This window comes from Electrophorus electricus, chromosome 15 (assembly GCF_041902795.1).
Source record: "Electrophorus electricus isolate QZ-2024a chromosome 15, ASM4190279v1, whole genome shotgun sequence".
Taxonomy (NCBI): Eukaryota; Metazoa; Chordata; class Actinopteri; order Gymnotiformes; family Gymnotidae; genus Electrophorus; species Electrophorus electricus.
Window position 1 is genome coordinate 3275001 of NC_137511.1, and position 16480 is coordinate 3291480.

General features: G+C 53.7%; 1 protein-coding gene across 8 annotated transcripts in view; it reads left to right on the forward strand.

Annotated features, from left to right (window-relative positions):
- trrap (transformation/transcription domain-associated protein) overlaps positions 1-16080 on the forward strand; it is a 65588-nt gene extending 49508 nt beyond the window's left edge. For 7 of the 8 annotated variants that reach the window (XM_081697269.1, XM_081697268.1, XM_081697273.1 and 4 more), the window contains 13 exons: positions 200-465; positions 1034-1134; positions 2771-2972; positions 4413-4574; positions 6393-6483; positions 6639-6838; positions 7574-7835; positions 10464-10689; positions 10905-11122; positions 13187-13371; positions 13477-13680; positions 14776-14970; positions 15093-16080. In XM_081697269.1, the coding sequence (XP_081553395.1) occupies positions 200-465; positions 1034-1134; positions 2771-2972; positions 4413-4574; positions 6393-6483; positions 6639-6838; positions 7574-7835; positions 10464-10689; positions 10905-11122; positions 13187-13371; positions 13477-13680; positions 14776-14970; positions 15093-15377 (2597 nt within the window). In that variant the 3' untranslated portion in view covers positions 15378-16080. Of the gene's footprint in view, positions 1-199; positions 466-1033; positions 1135-2770; positions 2973-4412; positions 4575-6392; positions 6484-6638; positions 6839-7573; positions 7836-10463; positions 10690-10904; positions 11123-13186; positions 13372-13476; positions 13681-14775; positions 14971-15092 lie in introns of those variants that run through there. The other variant, XM_081697274.1, reaches the window with a different exon arrangement.
- Positions 16081-16480: the final 400 nt, after the last annotated feature.

Genomic DNA, 16480 nt, shown 5'->3' on the forward strand with positions numbered 1-16480 from the left:
GGCTTCCGAATAAGGTTTATTTGCACGGGGAACTTTTTTTAGATCCGTCCGGCTGAGGACGGTAATTAACTGGAGAACCGAAGGAGTGTTTGAGGAGAGAAGCGGTCAAACCGCGCCAGTCGTTCAGCTCTACGGTTTGGCGCCGTACGGTATGGTGAACTAGCTTTCCGTTTTGTGTCTGTTTCCATCTTTGCTGCAGCCATAGTGTCCGCGTATGAGAGCAACACTCAGCACGACCCCAACACCAACAACGCCATGCTGGGCGTGCACGCGTCCGCCTCGGCCATCATCCAGTATGGCAAGATCGGCCGCAAGCAAGGCCTGGTCAACGTGGCCCTGGACATCCTGAGCCGCATCCACACCATCCCCACCGTGCCCATCGTGGACTGTTTCCAGAAGATCCGTCAGCAGGTGAAATGCTACCTGCAGCTGGCCGGCGTCATGGGCAAGAACGAGTGCATGCAGGTGAGCAGGTAGCATCTAAGCGGCCGATCGGGTCCGTAGTCGGGAGCATGGCGCCGTTGGCCATTTCCAATTCAGTTTACACCATGCCTGGATTAGATCTTCTTGCACTTTTGGTTTTAACAAGGCTCCTAATCCAAATAAGGCTCCTTCTCTCATACTTGGGGAAGGAGTCGGCATGCCGCTGTCAGTTAGCCCCGAGGAGGAGGGGGTTTGCGCGGGGAAGGTCCAGCCCGGACGGCCCCTTAAACCTGATTAATGGGTCCAGACACGCCGAGTGGGTCATTAAGGTGCCACTGGATCTAATAAGAGAGGCTGTCCCCTGCGCTGCGGTACCTGGCTCGCATCTCCTTTCCTTCATCAGCCGGCTGCTGCATGTTAGCCGAGCCCCCCTCAAAGTCACCCCCCCACCCCAGAACCTACAGGGTGACGAGCCAACTGAATTTTTAAAAATTCGTCCCTACATTGGGTATCAAGTGTTCGGCAACCAATGAGTTACTGCTGAATTAATTTTCTTAACCTTGAACGTAATATTTTGAAACGTTCTGATCTATGTTCTCTGTGTTCTCAGGGGCTGGAGGTGATAGAGTCCACCAATCTGAAGTACTTCACCAAGGAGATGACGGCGGAGTTCTACGCTCTCAAGGGCATGTTCCTGGCCCAGATCAATAAGTACGGGCCGCTTCCCCCCCTTTGAAGCTCCTCGCGTGCTCTCCAATCGCCTGCCACCTTCTGCCCCGTTTCTTCGAACTCTCTGCTTCACTTTCTCTTTCTTTCTTTAATTGATGCGGCACGCGCTGCTTCTTTATGTGGTGTTTCGCTAACTTTGGGTCCAGTTCATATCGACATTGGAGCGTCAGGCTGGTGGGCCGAGAGGCAGCTCGGCCATTAAAAGCGCAATCTCTTAAAACAAACGTTCCCGGAGAAGAGGCATTATGCGGAAGACAGATAAACAGCCGTTTCTATTTTTCCTGACTAACGATCACTCCTAAACCATTAGGCCAATAATGAGGCCAAAGCAGTCGTTAACAGCCAATCCGAGTAGATGATGAGTAATTAACCTTCCATTCTGCATTCGAGGCCGGAGATAATGGCTCTGGCCTCTCGGACGGTGATCGACACCGCTGGTCAAACTCGTATGGGGAGACGTTTTGGATGTTCTTTTCGAGTCCTCGGCGTGTTGTAGTTGGGGCATTTACCATAAGTACAAGATTAACATTTGTGGTTATTTGGACTTCTGAAGAACTGGGTCTGCTCTTCTAGTGGCGTGTCCGTGTTACTGCATCCGTGTCCCGTGGTTCTCTTGAGGTGTTGGTCTCCATGTGCTCTGCCCATATGCGCCCTCGTCGCGGGTGAAATGACGGCGACCCTCGAGGGCACCGCTCAGCCGGGATGGCTTATTAAACACCCAGCGCCGAATAATTAACTCGCTGGCAATTTGTGGAATCTCTGGGATCAGCAGAACTTTCCCCAGCCTCAGCAGGGCTTAATGTAATCATCGCATGTTCACACTCCGAATATTAACAGGGGATTTGATAAAGAAACACTAGTGGAAGAGGGAGGCCTTCGGCACTTCACGAAGCAGTGGGAATTGCTAGGCTCCTGGTGCCAACTCGGAGCACGCGCGCGCATGTGTGTGTGGGGATGCACATGGCGAGTGTCCAGAATGCCGCGAATGCTTCAGTGGATCTGGGCTCCCATGGTTCCCATCGTGATGAAACCCAGTCTGGTTGCACGTGGCGTGCTCATTAACCTCTCCCATTAAAAGAGGCTGTGGGCGCAGGTCCGCTGTAAGTTGGGGCAGACGACCAGGCGGTTAAGCACTGCTACTGAAGCTCCTTTACGCCGCCGCTGGTCTCTTCTGAGTGACTTTTACGAGCGTCGCAACGGACTCGTGAAAGGTGGAACCACTGGGGAGACATGCTCACAGCAACAGAATGGATTAGGAAAGAAAATGTCTGCCTCCGTCTTCCAATATTTGTGAGATGTCTGCTGGTTTTAGGCAGGTTGTTGTAACAGAGTATACCAAGCCCATCTCTTCCCGGTGTAATGAAATGCCTTTTTAAAAAATTTAATACTGGTACATGTCCACACAGGTCGTAATATTACTGTGTATATGCAGGTCTTTTGCGCAGTTTCCTATTTAGCGTTTTGAGTCATTTAACAGCTTTCATTGATTACATTGCAATTCTGCACACGGCAATCACACTGTAACTGTAACTCACGGCAAAGTTTGCCTTCTGATCCTCATTCTATCCACGCCGATTCATCCTTTAATACCTTAATTCCCTCCCGCCCCGTCGCGCAGGTCAGAGGAGGCCAACAAGGCCTTCTCGGCGGCCGTGCAGATGCACGACGTACTGGTGAAGGCCTGGGCCATGTGGGGCGACTACCTGGAGAACATCTTCGTGAAGGAGCGCCAGCTGCACCTGGGCGTGTCGGCCATCACCTGCTACCTCCACGCCTGCCGCCACCAAAACGAGAGCAAGTCCCGCAAGTACCTGGCCAAGGTGGGAGCCCTGAACTTGCTGTCCTTAGACTTCATCATTCTCTCTTTCCTTCTCCCTAATTCCACTTCAGTCCTACCAACTTCGGACTGTTCTGGAATTGTTCCCAAGACTTTTTGATTTCCGCTCTATCCACAGAACAGTAAGATTCCTCACCGCTTGTGTAGACCATCAATTGCAGTGATCTTGTTGTTCTCTTACATGGTTTAAATGTCCGTTCTGACTTTAGACCCCCGCGACCCCACGCTGTTACAATTACTCCCAACCCTGCAGGCCTTGCCGGGGTCTCCCACCGGCACCCAGAGGTTAAGAGTTTCATTCCACCCTTGTCAGTCCAATCTAACCAGCTCTCCACGGTCTCCCTGTACCACCTCCCAACGTGGAGATGCTTGCCTCAGTCAATCAATAAAACACTGTGTGTTCTGCTCTCGGTGGGTCAGGAGAGAGGCTATCCTCCCTCGTAGCACTGCTCTTTCACCTCGCCGGGCTGTCGCCCAATCTCGAGTCTCTAGTGGCCAGCAGCTACTACATCCAGAGGTCTCGATTTAGAGTTTGGTTCCTTTTTAAATGTTTCCACCGGAGTAAAACTCTGAACAGAGCAAGAACTCTAGTGATGTGATTTTTAGCCTCGCGTCGCTGAGACTTGCTTTATCAGTGGAGCGCTCCACCGCTGGCCGTTCTCCCGAGTCTCCCGCAAACAGGAGGTCCGTCCGCTGGCGCGCGATCCCAGTCGAAATCGGGAGAGATGGACCGTGGATAAAGGCTGCAGTTATATTATTATCGGTTATGCGCGAGTGATGAACATGGTCGCGTGCTTACGGGCTAGCACCGTGTTGCTGGACCAGGAGTGCTCTGCGGAGGGCAGGCGGTGGGATTATGGGCCAGAGTGCCTGCTGCATGAAGCTGCTGGCACAGTTTAGAGGTGATGAATGAGAATAGATGCTCAGCGATTAGCAGCAATTACCCACAAGCTGTGTGGCCTGGGCAGCTCGTGGTGGGGGTCAGCGGTTAACGTCTCCATCAGGCCCTCCGAGGGTGGAAGCTCACCTGCTGGCCCCCAGCTCCACCCCTGTCTGCCGTTTCCCGGAGCTTCTGCTAAGCGGTTGGAGGTGTTGGGGGTTCACGTCGGAGCAAGATGACATCAGCAATTCCACGAGCCGTTAGGCCAAAGCCCGCTTCACGGAGCCGAGAGCGCGTCTCGCCTGTTCCGACCGGAACATGGACGAGATTGGAGCGCCGCTGTGAAGGTGATTCACCGGGGCGTGCGCTTGAGCGAGGCGCACGAATGGGCCTCCGTTAGACAGCCAACTGGTTCCTTCCTTAGGGACACTTTCGTGGTTCCAGCGTCAGTGGTGACCTCGGGATCACAGACGGGGGTGCTTCTGTGCTTCCGGGACACCCTCGTCTTCATGGCCCCTCCCCCCTTCTCTCCGCCCCTCCCAGGTGCTCTGGCTACTGAGCTTCGACGACAAGAACACGCTGGCGGATGCAGTAGACAAGTACTGCATCGGCGTGCCGCCCATCCAGTGGCTGGCCTGGATCCCCCAGCTACTCACGTGCCTGGTGGGCTCCGAAGGCAAACCTCTCCTCAACCTCATCAGCCAGGTGAGCACCTCCGTCATCCGCCGACGGGCCTCGGTGTGCCGCGCTCCCTCCGTTCGCCTCGCTGTGTGAAACCGGAACAGAACGGGCTTTTTAAAAACATTTTTATCGGTTGGTTGTTTTAAAAATTGCGCGCGTACCGGTGCTCGCAGGTGTTCGAACTTCGCCATATCGCGATGCCCGTCCGTGTACACGCACATCACAGAACTAATCGAGATTTCATTTCTTTTGTTCTTTCCAAACGGAGCGGCAGCACCTGCAAATTCAATTTATCAAATTCATCATTTTATTGCCTTTCTTCCGCCCGGTAATTATTTATGCAAACTGTTATTGTTGAGTTAATATTAAACGTTCGGAACCTGCAGGAACAGAGACGCAAATTAACTTGAGGGAGTAATTTCCCTTCTTTGTTTGAGTGTGATTTCTGAGCTATTTATAAAGCACCTCAACTTCAAAGAGCAGGCCAGTGGCCCCTGGGTGTTGACCGAAACAGCCGAGCTCTTAACCCACCTGAAGAGATTGCCAGTGAGACTTCCTCTGCCTGTGTCCGGGCGTTTTAGCATTCGACTGCCCCCCCCCACTCCACTCACAGGCGCGTATGCCAATACGGTGACTCTTCTAATCTCCCAATTTTAACTCAGACGCTCTGGCATGTCGAGAAGCCTTTGCCGGGAGATTAAGGCCACTTAAACCGATAAGCACCAAATGAAATGGAAATGTTTGCGTGCCGGCATCTCAATTAAGAGTCGACACCGCTCGTCCAACCACGAAGGGTCGTTCCTACCCCCCGAGTGTGATCTGGAGCTGTGTCACTGCGCAGTGCTGATTTGGGGGATGGGCGAGTGATGGGCTGTGGAGAAAGAAACTGTGTTGGAGGGAAATCTCCAGTGAATGGAGCGCCCCCAACTCAGGGCTCTGAATTATTTAGTGGCAGCTCTGGTTGGCGGGAGCTTTTAAAAACACCTGGTAAAAAATTGATGACCGTGAGGCATGGGGTTCTTGCAGATGAAACAGAAGCAAAGACAACCTAACACATTTACTTACACACACGCACACACACAAGCACTCTAAAATATGACGGCCTGCATCTCCAATTATAGGGTTGATCTCTTAGCCTTTCTCCTGTTTCATTTTTAATGTGCTACTTAACAAGCTCTTAGCGGTGGGCTCTTGGTCACAGTTGCCTTGCCTTCTATGTACAAGCTGGCCTGCTGGTTTCTTTTTACGCCTAAAGGCTCAAGCTGACCCTGGATGTGACCCCACCACGGATCCGGTGTCTGCCCTTAATGGCCCACTGTTGTTCCCGGGAATGCTGGAGATGATGCGCTTCCTCTCATCCACCTCCTCTGCCGGCTCACGCCTCGGGCGGGCCGTGGTGGGGAGGGGGTGCGAAGGCGAAGTATGAACCCCGAACAGGACGTGGGGCCACGCGGTGCAAGACGGGACTGGAACAGTTGGGACGTGCCTCAGCCCCTCGGTGCGCGGAGCACAGCGGGTTTAAGTCTTGAGCCGCGCCTGCAGATGCTGCGCTCAGGTGCACGGCAGCGATAAACGGGCCTAGCGCCCGCTAAGCCTGTTCAAGGGCACGGCGGATCCGTGCTGGAAAAGGCTCTGTCCACGCTTGACAGGCTGTTAGCGAGCGGCAGATCCGGGCGCGCGTTTAATCTGCCCTTGACGTTTGTCCATCTCGTGGCGGTTTCATTTTTCCGAGAGTCTGTCCTATCACGTAGCGGTTTGAAAACATGTCAGTGGCACCCTGGCGCAGCTACGCTTTGGCTCGCGCGGGGACGATCTCGTGCCTGATCTGCATCTGCTCCTCAGGTGGGGCGAGTCTACCCACAAGCCGTGTACTTCCCCATCCGGACGCTCTACCTCACACTGAAGATCGAGCAGAGAGAGAGGTATAAGAGTGGTGAGTTCACCGTGTGAGTGTGTGTGTGTGTGTGTGTGTGTGTTTGTGTGCGTGCGCGCGTGTTTGTGCGCGTGCGTGCGTTTGTGTTTGTGCTTGTGCGTGTGCATGTGCTGTTTCTTATCCTCCCCACCTGTCTGTGTGTACGTCCTCCCCAGACTCAGGCCAGCAGCAGCCGAGTTCGGTGGGGTCTCAGAGTCACTCTGCGTCGGACCCGGGACCCATCAGGGCCACGGCCCCCATGTGGCGCTGCAGTCGCATCATGCACATGCAGCGGGAGCTGCACCCCACCCTGCTTTCCTCGCTGGAGGGCATCGTCGACCAGATGGTGTGGTTCAGAGAGAACTGGCATGAGGAGGTGAGTGGCACCACCGCGCGCGTTCGGGCTCTCTCGCGCAGGCCATCGTGAGCCGCGTGATGGAGGAACTCCGTATTCGGGACATAACGATTTTGAAGATCGGCACATTTTGCAGAAGTCTGCAGGAAAACTTCAATCTCGCCGCTCTGCATCTGAGCGGTTTAGTTGCTGGCGGCCCGAGCGCTGCACTGCCCGCTCCATTCAGAATGCACGTCGAGCACGAATTCCTCCTTTGAACGAGGGTTCTTGAGTCCCAGCCTCTACCAGGCCGTGTTCAGAGGTCTCGTTGCCCCGGCCGAAAGCTGACCCGGGTGTCTGGGCCGTGCGCGCCGATGCAAAAAAGTGGCTCTCCGCTGCTCGGGGAGCCGTCTGTTCCGATGCTAATCGGCGCACCGCGTCGTGATCGATGGCCATGGCGAGAGACAGGCTGCACCTGACAGGCAGATGCACCGATGCGTCGGTGCTGGACCGGCACAGGCAGAGACAGGGGAGAGGTAGACACGTCGTCCTGCGGGACACTGTCCCGCACCTGGCAGACGGTGGTGGGGGCAGCGGGTCGGTGGGTCCGGGAGCGTGCAGCAGACGTGGCTGTTTATCATGTGTCGCGGGGGCAGAGCAGTGAACACGTTTGTGTTCGTTTTTGGGGACGTTAAACCGAATGGCGCGGGAGCCGTGTCCGAGACCCCTGGCTTAAGCGGCCCACTCTTCCTCTCCCGCCTTCTTCCTCCTCCTCAGGTTCTGCGGCAGCTCCAGCAGGGTCTGGCCAAGTGCCACTCGGTGGCGTTCGAGAAGAGCGGCGCCGTGTCGGACGCCAAGATCACGCCGCACACGCTCAACTTTGTGAAGAAGCTGGTGAGCACGTTCGGCGTGGGCCTGGAGAACGTCTCCAACGTGTCCACCATGTTCTCCAGTGCCGCCTCGGAGTCGCTGGCCCGCCGAGCCCAGGCCACTGCCCAGGACCCCGTGTTCCAGAAGATGAAGGGCCAGTTCACCACAGGTCAGAACCCCCGCACGCACGTCCCACGCCGTCCTGCTGTGCCCGCTTCGAGAGCACTCCATTAATGAAAATGATGGCGTCAGAGCTCCAGTGCAGGAGAAGAGGCCTTAAGTCATGAAGCTCTGAAGCAGTAACTGTAAAAGCCGGCATCGATCACCTTCTGTCTCCAGTACGAACGCCGATTACCGCGGCTATATATGGAAATGAACTGTGGCTCACTCAATCACAGGGATGCGGCGTGTTTGGGGGGGCGTGGTGGGAGATGTTTATGAGTCTCCTTTAAGTATCTCATCCAGCCAGCAGCTCCTGCGCTGTGTTAACCACGCGCCTCTACACCCAGCCTGCCTCACTGGCTCAGGAGACAATTGGAGCTGTGAACCATGTGATTAAATTTCTAGGGTGAGGGTGGATGTGTACAGGGTGTGTGTGTGGGAAGAGGCTGGGGTTGGAGGGTTAACTTGGCACCACATGTCTTCTACGTCTAGTTTGCTTCTCTGACCTATACTCACCTATAGATATCTACAGAATCAAAGTGGCCACACAGGTTTGTTTGTGCCAAATGTTAGTTAAATGATTACCACTTTGTGGAAATGGAAACCATAGCAACCGTAGTGTTTGTCTTTAAATCCTGAATGGCAAATGCCTTTGCTGTGCCGAAAGGTGGAGTTTTGTTTTGTTTTTTTCTTTTCTTCACATCACAAAAAAGTAACCTCCTAGCACTCCTCTTAGCCATGACCCAGAGCTGTCCAAACGTGTGTGTGTGTGTGTGTCCTGAGGGACTATAAGAGGATCAAGTGCCTAGCGTCACACTGGTGTTGAGCCATGAGTTCCCAGATACATAAATAGTAGTGTGGGTGGGTGTGTTTATTCGCCTGAGCAAATACTCAAGTTTATTCACTCAGTCGCACCACACATCATTTGGCAAGTGAAACCCTTTAATCCAATCACAGCTACGCCATTTGCATGTTTTGTTGTCTTCGCAGACTGACAGACGGTGCGTGTGCACATCAGGCGCAATTCAATTAATTCGGCTCGTCTCTTCCTCTTGGATCCCCCGCCCCGCCGTGTCTGCGTTCCATCCATCATTCGGCGATAAACCGCGCCACGGCCATTACCGTCCGCCGCCGCTGTTTAAGAATCGCACTCTCTAGCTTTGTGAAAAAAGTAATGTTGCGTGCCGAGCTGGGGGTTATGAAATATACATTGCTGCGGCTAAGCTGTAACCGTGGAGATGCACGGACGGCCCAGGGCCGCGGGGTGGGTGGGGCTGGTCTCTGCTCCCTCAGTCACCTGCATTCACTCGGCAGGGATGGCGTCCACCCCCTTTATTTGGTAGAGGAAACGTCCATCTCTCTTCGGTGTCTGCGTGTCAGGGGCCCAGCAGACCTGTGGGCACGACCTGAACCACTGCTCCATGTGGCTTATGCGTACACACACACACACACACACACACACACACACACACACACGTACACACACACACACACACCCTCCCCCCGCAAGATGATTCAGCACTAGGTCTCGTGTGCATGTTGTACCTCCACGCACACACACACACCTGCATGATGATTCAGCACTAGCTCTCGTAAGCCACCTGTTTGTTAGGAAACACGGGGCCGACGTGAAACGGTCCTAAAAACTCGGCTCAAAGGCAGATTGGAAAGAGCTCCGCTGCCTTGTGATCAGTCCCGTTCACTGGCCACATTATCGTTTGTAATCCAACATCCTTTATAATCCTCACTCTTCTGTCCTTTTATTTTAATATCCTTAACGCCACTCTGAGAAATCTCAGCAGCTGGGGGGGCCCTCGGCAAGGCCGCCGTTATAGGCTGCATCATCTGGAGTTTAGGCAGGCGTCCGGGTGGAAGCCGCCTCCTGTTTCTCACGCCAGTTTGCTCCCAATACCAAATGTGCCGGAGCCCGCCAGCACCGTGGTGTGTGTCGTAGGGGAAGCGTGCGCTCTCTTAACAGCTCTATCGGTATTCCAGCAGCCGTAGCTGAGTAGCTGTACGCGGAGACGACTGATCCAGCTCCGCAGGCACTCGGAATTCTACCCGCCCTGACCAAACAGACACGCGGGAGGGGGTGCCGCCTCCCGCCTGGGATGTTGACAGTCCAGGTGCGTTCTACAAAATACGGAGCTGAAATGAAATGGCAAGCCCTTTTCCTGGCCGTGTTTGCCGACGTTACAAGCAGGGCGCGGCGGAACGTTGATGGCGGCGCGGGTGTTGACCTGCTGGATGCAGGTGTCCGAGGTCGTGTCTGGAATTGGGCCCCTCCCACACCAGCCTTGTCTGCTGTGTGGACAGCATCATTTAGAAGCTGATGTACGCGTTTAACCCTTTCACTTCCTTCTAGGTGTCCCATTATGTTCTCTGCCCTGACATCACACGATCAGCGTCCAAGGAAGAACACTGCCACTGTTCCATAAATAATCGATCTCTCTCTCTCTCTCTCTCTCTCTCTCTCTGTCTCTCTCTCTCTGTCTCTCATATATCCCCTTTACCAATCCTCCTTCACTCCTCACTCTCTTCCTGTCTGTGTTCCTCTCCCTCCTTTGTAATCTTTTCTGAACTGTCAATGTCTCCTCTTTGTCCCCATCTGTCGCTGTCTGCCACATCTCTGCAGACTTCGATTTCAGCGTTCCGGGCTCTATGAAGCTGCACAACCTCATCTCCAAGCTGAAGAAATGGATCAAGATCCTGGAGGCCAAGACCAAGCAGCTGCCCAAGTTCTTCCTGATTGAGGAGAAGTGCCGTTTCCTTAGCAACTTCTCGGCCCAGACAGCCGAGGTGGAGATCCCAGGAGAGTTCCTCATGCCAAAGCCCACACACTATTACATCAAAATAGCCAGGTGAAGAAAGATTACATGCCCGCTTCTCTCTTACACACTCTCACTCTCACTCACTCTCGATCACTCACACGCACACACAAACTCTTACTGACTGAAGGATGTTTTCAGGAAGTGGGTCCCCCCCCCCCCCCCCATACCTGTTGACTTGACTTCCTGCTGTTGTGACTAACTCCCCCCTGCAGCTATTAACCCATTGGGCGTTGTGCCCCCTGCAGGTTCATGCCGCGCGTGGAGATCGTCCAGAAGCACAACACGGCTGCCCGTCGCCTCTACATCCGCGGGCACAACGGAAAGATCTACCCGTACCTGGTGATGAACGACGCCTGCCTGACGGAGTCTCGCCGGGAGGAGCGCGTGCTGCAGCTTCTGCGTCTTCTCAACCCCTGCCTGGAAAAGAGGAAGGAGACCACCAAGAGACACCTGTTCTTTACAGGTACATCTGCTGACCGCGAACCGTGTTCGGCCACGCCAGGCTGAAGTGTTCACTCTGGTGTTTGATTATTGGGTGTAGAGTATATGTGAGACACGTGACTTTTTTTTCCTTATAGTCCTTTTAGCCTGACCGGAAGCTCAGCTGAGCAGCGCTGCACGATAACGTAGCGTCAGACCTTCCAAGAATACACACATCTAAGTTTAGGACTGACCACTTGCGTTCCAGACATGTACGTTTTGAACTTGGCCCCGCTATTCGCAGCCCGACTAAATGGCCTAGTTGCTGGGCGGGTGTGGGCAGGGTTTGGGAGGAGGGGTGGAGACGCGTGAGAGCGTGACGCGTCCCAGGTTCTGCTGCTGCAGTAACGGCGCAGCCTGGTTCCACGGCAAGGGGAGAGAATGAATAAGAAACTGCTCTCTGGCCTCCCGGTGGAAAAGGCCCGAGCACAGACGAAATCATCCTTCTCACGATGGATGCGTTCGCCGCGAGACTTGCCAGGTTCGGCGGTCAAGGGCGGCGCTCTCCCTGCTTTTAATGGCTCGCCCGTTTTCCTTTTGCATAATAATGTTTCCGTCTTTTCTTTCTTGCTCCTAACTAGACCGCTTCGCCCGAAGAGCGCAGAGGCGGCCGAGCGGCGGCCCGCCCCTGCGTTTATCTTGGTTCGAGCTGCCTTTTCCTAGTATTTCTTAATGATTTATTTGTCCTTCTCGAACAAACGCGTTCCTGCGGCGCATTAGAGCCGCTCTCCCGGGCTCTCTCGGGGCGTGCTCACTGCCGCTCTCTGCTACGCGGTGCTTTTGTCTAAAAATGACATGACTGGGGAATTGCACAGTCTCAGTTCGCTCGCTGTGTAAATGGGACGATGGTATCGACAGGGGCGGTTTCCTGGACGTGTTTAAAGCCTGGGCTCGAGTCCCACGCAGGTTCAGCGACATTGGAGAGTTTCACAGCCCGTACTTCCGTATGCCGTGAAATGTATCACCTTGCTAATGCATCGTGCAGGTCCTTTTGTTGGAACGCGGTTCAGCCTTTATCCTTGTACACTGTTCAGCCAAAGGTATGTGGACAACCGATCACACCTTTTCGAGCTGGTGGGTCGTCCCGTGCCAAAACTGTCGGCAACGCCCTCCCTCCCTCCCCCGAACAGCTTCTGCTGTTCTACTCCGAAATTTGGGAGTGCGTCCCTGGGAAATTTAAGACCGTTCATTCAAAAGAGCCTCCGTGAAGCCAAGCACTGATGTTGGACACACGGGTTTCAATTCATCCCATGTGTGTTCGGTGGGGTTGAGGTTGGCCTCCGGGAATTCCACCACCTCAAACGCCATGTCTTCAGGGATCTCATGGTCATGTTGGAACAGGAAAGGGCCTTCCCCAAACTGTAGCCACAAAGTTGCAAGCATATAATTGTCTAAAAAGTCTTAGTGTGCTGTAGAATTAGCTTCGTCCTTCACTGGAACTAAGCGGCTAGTTCAAAACCAGAAAAGACCGCCCCACAGTGCTGTCGTTCTTCCAAACCACTGTTGGCATTGTGCCTTCTGGCGGGTGGCGTTTTCCTGGTATCTAGCTACCAAACCCAGCGTGATTCATTACTCCGGAACACGTTTCCGCGGCTCGGAGACTAGTGGTGGTCTACTTTATGCTCTGACGGCATTGCGCATACTGATCTTGGATTCGGGCGTGTAATAAAGCGTAGGTGGTTTAGCGCGTTATGCACTTTGGCACTTAGTACCCCCCCCCCCCCCCCATTGAGCACTTCACAGCAGTAGTAGCTGCAGTTGAGCGGCAGAGCCAGCAGGGCCTGAAGTTTGTGAACTGACCTGTGGTACATCCTATGACTGTGCCTACATAAATTCTTCAGTAAGGCCTACTAACGTTTGTCTCTGGGAACTGCGTAGCCACGTGCTTGATTTATACACTTGTTAGCAATGGGTGTGGCTTAGATTCCTGAACGTAGCAATTGGGCGAGTTGTCTCTACATGTTTTTGGCCATATCGTGTCTGTTATGGAGTGTAGCTGTGCTGGCCACGGTTACCGCGTCCTGATGACCCAGTGTTGTGCCTCCAGTCCCCAGGGTGGTGGCCGTGTCCCCGCAGATGCGTCTGGTGGAGGACAACCCAGCGTCTCTCTCCCTGGTGGAGATCTACAAGCAGCGCTGTGCCAAGAAAGGCATCGAGCACGACAACCCCATCTCCCGCTACTACGACCGGCTCGCCACAGTGCAGGCCAGAGGCACGCAGGCCAGCCATCAGGTACGGGGCCCACACCCCCCCTGCATGCTGTCTACCGGCACACGCTGGCTCGACGTAGTCGGAAAACGGCCCTGACGGTTTCTCTTCGCGTGTGTGTGGGCACAGGTGTTGCGGGACATCCTGAAGGAGGTGCAGGGTAACATGGTCCCGCGCAGCATGCTGAAAGAGTGGGCCCTACACACCTTCCCCAACGCCACCGACTACTGGACCTTCCGTAAGATGTTCACCATCCAGCTGGCCCTCGTCGGCCTGGCCGAGTTCATGCTGCACCTGAACCGCCTCAACCCCGAGATGCTGCAGATCGCTCAAGTAAGTCCCACCCCACCCCCGTGCGAAAGGCTCCCGTTTAAAAGAACTGCCGTTTTAATAGCCGAGGGCAAGGTGGCACCGGACTTCCTCTCAGAAAGCTGCCGGTTATGGATGCCGTTAGGTTGTCGAGGTGAGGAGCGAATGCGATGGGTCTGAGGTCTGGGGCACCCTGCTGCACCATCGAGCGCTGCGCATCTGCCCCGGGGCATTAAGGAGCTCCTCCCCCTTCCTCAGAGTGGTGTGTGCGTCTGGACGTCTTTATTAGAGCGCGTCGTCCTAATCGGTCTCTCCCGTAACAGGCAGGGGGACGGGCAGCTAAGCAGCAGCGTTAAGGCCCCTCGCTGCGTTTCCCGCTCTGTGGAGATTAGAGCCATGCTGGCTGGCCGAGAGCAGTGCTACACACACTTCTGTCCACTTCCCGATTCTGGGAAACTGCTTTGTCTGTGATTTGCTTTGCGGCTTCTGCATTGGCTGACGTGCATAGTGAGACTTCTTAGGAATTTTTTTTTTCCCTAGTTTTTTGTTTTGGAAAATATTGGAAAAATATTCCAGTACTTGCTCATTTAGGCATTATAGACATTAATAATAACTGAACAGTAGTAATGGTGGTGTGTGAGTTTTTTAAGGGACTCTTGCACCATGCGCGTCTTGTTTCGTGTTCTCCCACGCCCTTTACCTCCTCGCTGGCCTTAGATGCAAAAACATCTGTCCATTTTTCCCTTTCTGGAATAAGTGCCTCATCTCTGAAACGCTCCACAAGGACCCTGAACATGCGATCAGTGACTTTAGCTTCCTCCATCGCACACGTGCCCTGTGCGAATTCAGTCGTACTGGCCTGACGGCCTCCGGCACTGCTCAGACATCAAAGGTGGTATCCTTGAGCCCGTTGCTATGGAGTTCATCTCGTGTTTCACGGGCTCCGTGTGAAGATTTTCTGAGGGTTGAGTCGTGGCATTTGTTGTTTGCCCGTGGGAAAACTTGCAGCTTTCTGCTGAAGCCTGGTTGGTGGGCATTCTGTGCGGGGTTTTATCGGGTGTCCGCCGCTTTGAGACGCCACCTCGTGGATGTCCGTCTTAAATGTCTCCTCTTTACTAGGACACGGGGAAGCTCAATGTCTCCTACTTCCGCTTCGACATCAACGACGCCACCGGTGACCTGGATGCCAACCGGCCGGTTCCCTTCCGCCTGACGCCAAACATATCGGAGTTCCTCACCACCATCGGCGTGTCGGGGCCCCTCACGGCCTCCATGATCGCCGTGGCCCGCTGTTTCGCCCAGCCCAACTTTAAGGTACCGCCCACTTTTCCCCACTATAGAAAATGGTACGGTCTGTATTTACGTTCAGGACGAGGGACGCGTTGTGTTTAATTCATCGACCCCACCCACCCTCACCGGCTTTCCCATTCCCACAGGTCGACGGCATCCTGAAGGCCGTGTTGCGGGACGAGATCATCGCCTGGCACAAGAAGACCCAGGAGGACACCTCCATGCCACTGTCCCCAGCCGGGCAGCCAGAGAACATGGACAGTCAGCAGCTAGTCTCGCTAGTGCAGAAGGCCGCGACGGCCATCGTGACGCGCCTACACAGCCTGGCCCAGTTCGAAGGAGGCGAGAGCAAAGTCAACACGCTGGTGGCCGCCGCCAACAGCCTGGACAATCTGTGTCGCATGGACCCTGCCTGGCACCCCTGGCTTTAGGTCCCAGAAACCTCTCACGTGTCTCTAAAGTCGTCACTGTGAAGACATTTGGTTCAACATCAGGGTCTAACGTGTCCAAGTGGCATATCTGGGGGAAAAAAAAAATACTGCTGTTAACGTGAACGAGCAGGGCTTTTTTGGAGAGTGTGAGAAAATAATGTTTAAAAAAACCCAAAAAAACAAAAAAAAAACAAAACAAAAAAAACAACCTAACCGGGGGAGGTCAGTCGTTACTTTAGATGTGTACTATGGTGATTTCTGTTATTGATGTCAGTAGCGGGCTTCTGGGAGAGAGTTTCCCACAGCATTTAAATGCAGCTTTGTTCTCGGGCAGATAAAGGCTATTGTTTACGCGGTCGTGCTTGGCCGCGCGCTTTTGTTGGGCCGCCTACCATGTTTGGTGTAATATTGCAGAGACTCGGACACAGCCCGAAAAAAACCAAACTTCTGCGGTTCTGCTGCCTTTTTATTTACTCCCAGTCAGTGAGGGCAAAATCCTAGCAGAGTTTATGCAACGTGCTCTGTGACGTTAGCGCCATACCTCCCCGAGCAATTCCAACTCTCATTAAAAAAAAAGGGAGTTATTGTTTTGGATCTGATGGTTGGTCATGTGTTTAAGCAGTGTTCAGCTTCATTTTATTTTGTAGTTTATCACTACTATCGTTTATGATGAAAAATCTTTATAAAACATGAATAGGTAGTGCTTCGTTTGTACCTTTTTGTCTTTTTTCTGTACATCGTGTGGATATTGTCACTTTACCTCTCCGTTTCCACCGCTGTATCGTGTACGTTTCGGTTGGTTTATTTAGTCGGAGTCCTATAGTGGCTATTTTTGTGCTTTACTCTGTCTGCACTACTGTCAAAGCCCAGAATCTGTGATCCTGTCTGCTGATTGGCAGGCTGCTGTCAGGCGCTGTATTTATTCTGTGAAGGCAAAGCACACTTCCCTGTTAGCAATAAGCAATGGCCTCAAAGGCTGGTTTTCCATTTTCCGCAGACGACAAACTGGCCAGCTTGGTCTTTCAGAATACCAGCCACAGCAGCCAAACACAGGATGAAGGATGATGTCATCGTTCGCTACTTTTAAGTTTCCGGACTCTGCC